General features: G+C 50.6%; 1 protein-coding gene across 1 annotated transcript in view; it reads left to right on the top strand.

Annotated features, from left to right (window-relative positions):
- Positions 1-6: 6 nt before the first annotated feature.
- The window catches only part of PAX2 (paired box 2), an 85,380-nt gene continuing 83,774 nt past the window's right edge, over positions 7-1,612 (top strand). Inside the window, exon 1 of the mRNA XM_015559276.1 lies at positions 7-107. Coding sequence (XP_015414762.1) covers positions 65-107 — 43 coding nt within the window. The 5' untranslated portion in view covers positions 7-64. The remainder of the gene's footprint in view (positions 108-1,612) is intronic.

Here is a 1,612-nt window from a genome sequence, read left to right as displayed (position 1 = left end):
GAAGTTGAGTTTGAGAGGCGAAACGGCGGCGGCAGCCGCGCTCCTCCCGCTCCTCTGCCTCCCCATGGATATGCACTGCAAAGCAGACCCCTTCTCCGCGATGCACCGTGAGTACCGGCGCCCGGCTTCTGTCCCAGCTCAGCTCGGGGCTCCCCGTCCCAACCTGGCTCCATCCTGGCGCGGCCCTGGCCCCTGGTGCTCAGTCCCATCCTGGAGGCCACACTGGCTTCTCCCAGTCTCCCCTTTCGTTCTTCCTCTCTCACTTCCCAGTGTTTCTAACGCCTTCCTGTCACCCATGCTTCTCCCTCTGCCTGCCTTCCTACCTTCCCTGGTGCCCGTCATCTCCCTTCCTTCCTTCCTTCCTTCCTTCCTTCCTTCCTTCCTTCCTTCCTTCCTTCCTTCCACCTGCTCCTTGTTAAATCATGGGTCTATACCCCATCCCCACCAGAAACCCCAATTCCCTAGCCACCCTCTTACCCTGGGCGGGGGGACTAATGAGCTGGCTGTTTTCAGGGTTTGTGTTGTGTTTTCTCTATCTTCTGTCTCTTCCTCCCTTCGCCTCCCCGACCTCCCTCCCCTCATCTCTACCTTTCCCCAACTTGCAATGTGGTTGTCCAGGATGAGACTTGGAGCATCAGCAGCCTCAGTGTCAGGACAATCAGGCAGAAGAGTATGGGGGTGGGGTGCCCCCTTCTGACCCTCAGCTCCCAGTATCTCTGGGCCGCCAGCCCAGCCAAGGCTTCTTATGGGCTGGTTTGAAACGCTTCCTTTTCTTTCCTCTCTTCCTTCCCTCTCTTTCCCCTTCTCTGCTCCTTGAGTTGGGAGTCTGAGACTGGCAGGATGTGGGGTCTTCTTTCTCCACCCCACCCGGGAGATGCTCCAAAAACAAAGACAGGTTCCAAAGAGACATTGAAGTCCGCAGGAGCCGGAGTAGAGGAGCCTCCAGGAGGCACCTGGGCAGAGCCAGGTTCTGCTTCTAGTTCTGGAGGCTCCTTGCCCACCTTACACTCCCTGGTGGGGACGGTTTAGCCAGTGACCTGGCCAGGGTGTAGGCAAAGAGGGAGAAAATGTGGGGGAAAGAACAAAAGGAAGGCAAATGCCGAAGCAGAGGCGAAAGGAGAGCGAAATCAAAACATGGGCCAGCGAATAAAAGAGAAAACAGAAAGGATGTGACCAAAAAAAAAAAAAAAAGAAAGAAAGAAAAGAAAAAAAAGAAGTGAGGAGCAAAGAAACCAAAACAAAATAAGAAAAGGGAATGATTTTAATTAAATTTGAATTTAATTCATGTCATATGTCTTTAGCTTGGAAACCAATTCAGAGATTTTTTTTTCAGGCTTTTAAAAAAGATAAATGGATCCTAAATAAAAACATCTCCTCCTTTGTAGATTAATAATTAAGGATGATTTGTAACTTCACAGGGAAACTTTTTAGAACTCGCTTGATAAATGCTTTGGATGAGAGAGCTCGGAGGAAGAGCTGAGTTTTTCTCTAAGCATACATTTAGCATTACAGGGAGGTGCGAGAGCTTTAAGAAATACCCCTCGGATAAAATACATTTTCCTAAATAATATCCAAGCACAGGAAACCCGAGCCAGGAGCGCTGAGCTGCGGC

The sequence above is a fragment of the Myotis davidii genome, unplaced genomic scaffold (assembly GCF_000327345.1).
Source record: "Myotis davidii unplaced genomic scaffold, ASM32734v1 scaffold332, whole genome shotgun sequence".
Taxonomy (NCBI): Eukaryota; Metazoa; Chordata; class Mammalia; order Chiroptera; family Vespertilionidae; genus Myotis; species Myotis davidii.
Note: the sequence above shows the minus strand (reverse complement) of the source record. Positions and strands in the feature narration are given on the sequence as shown.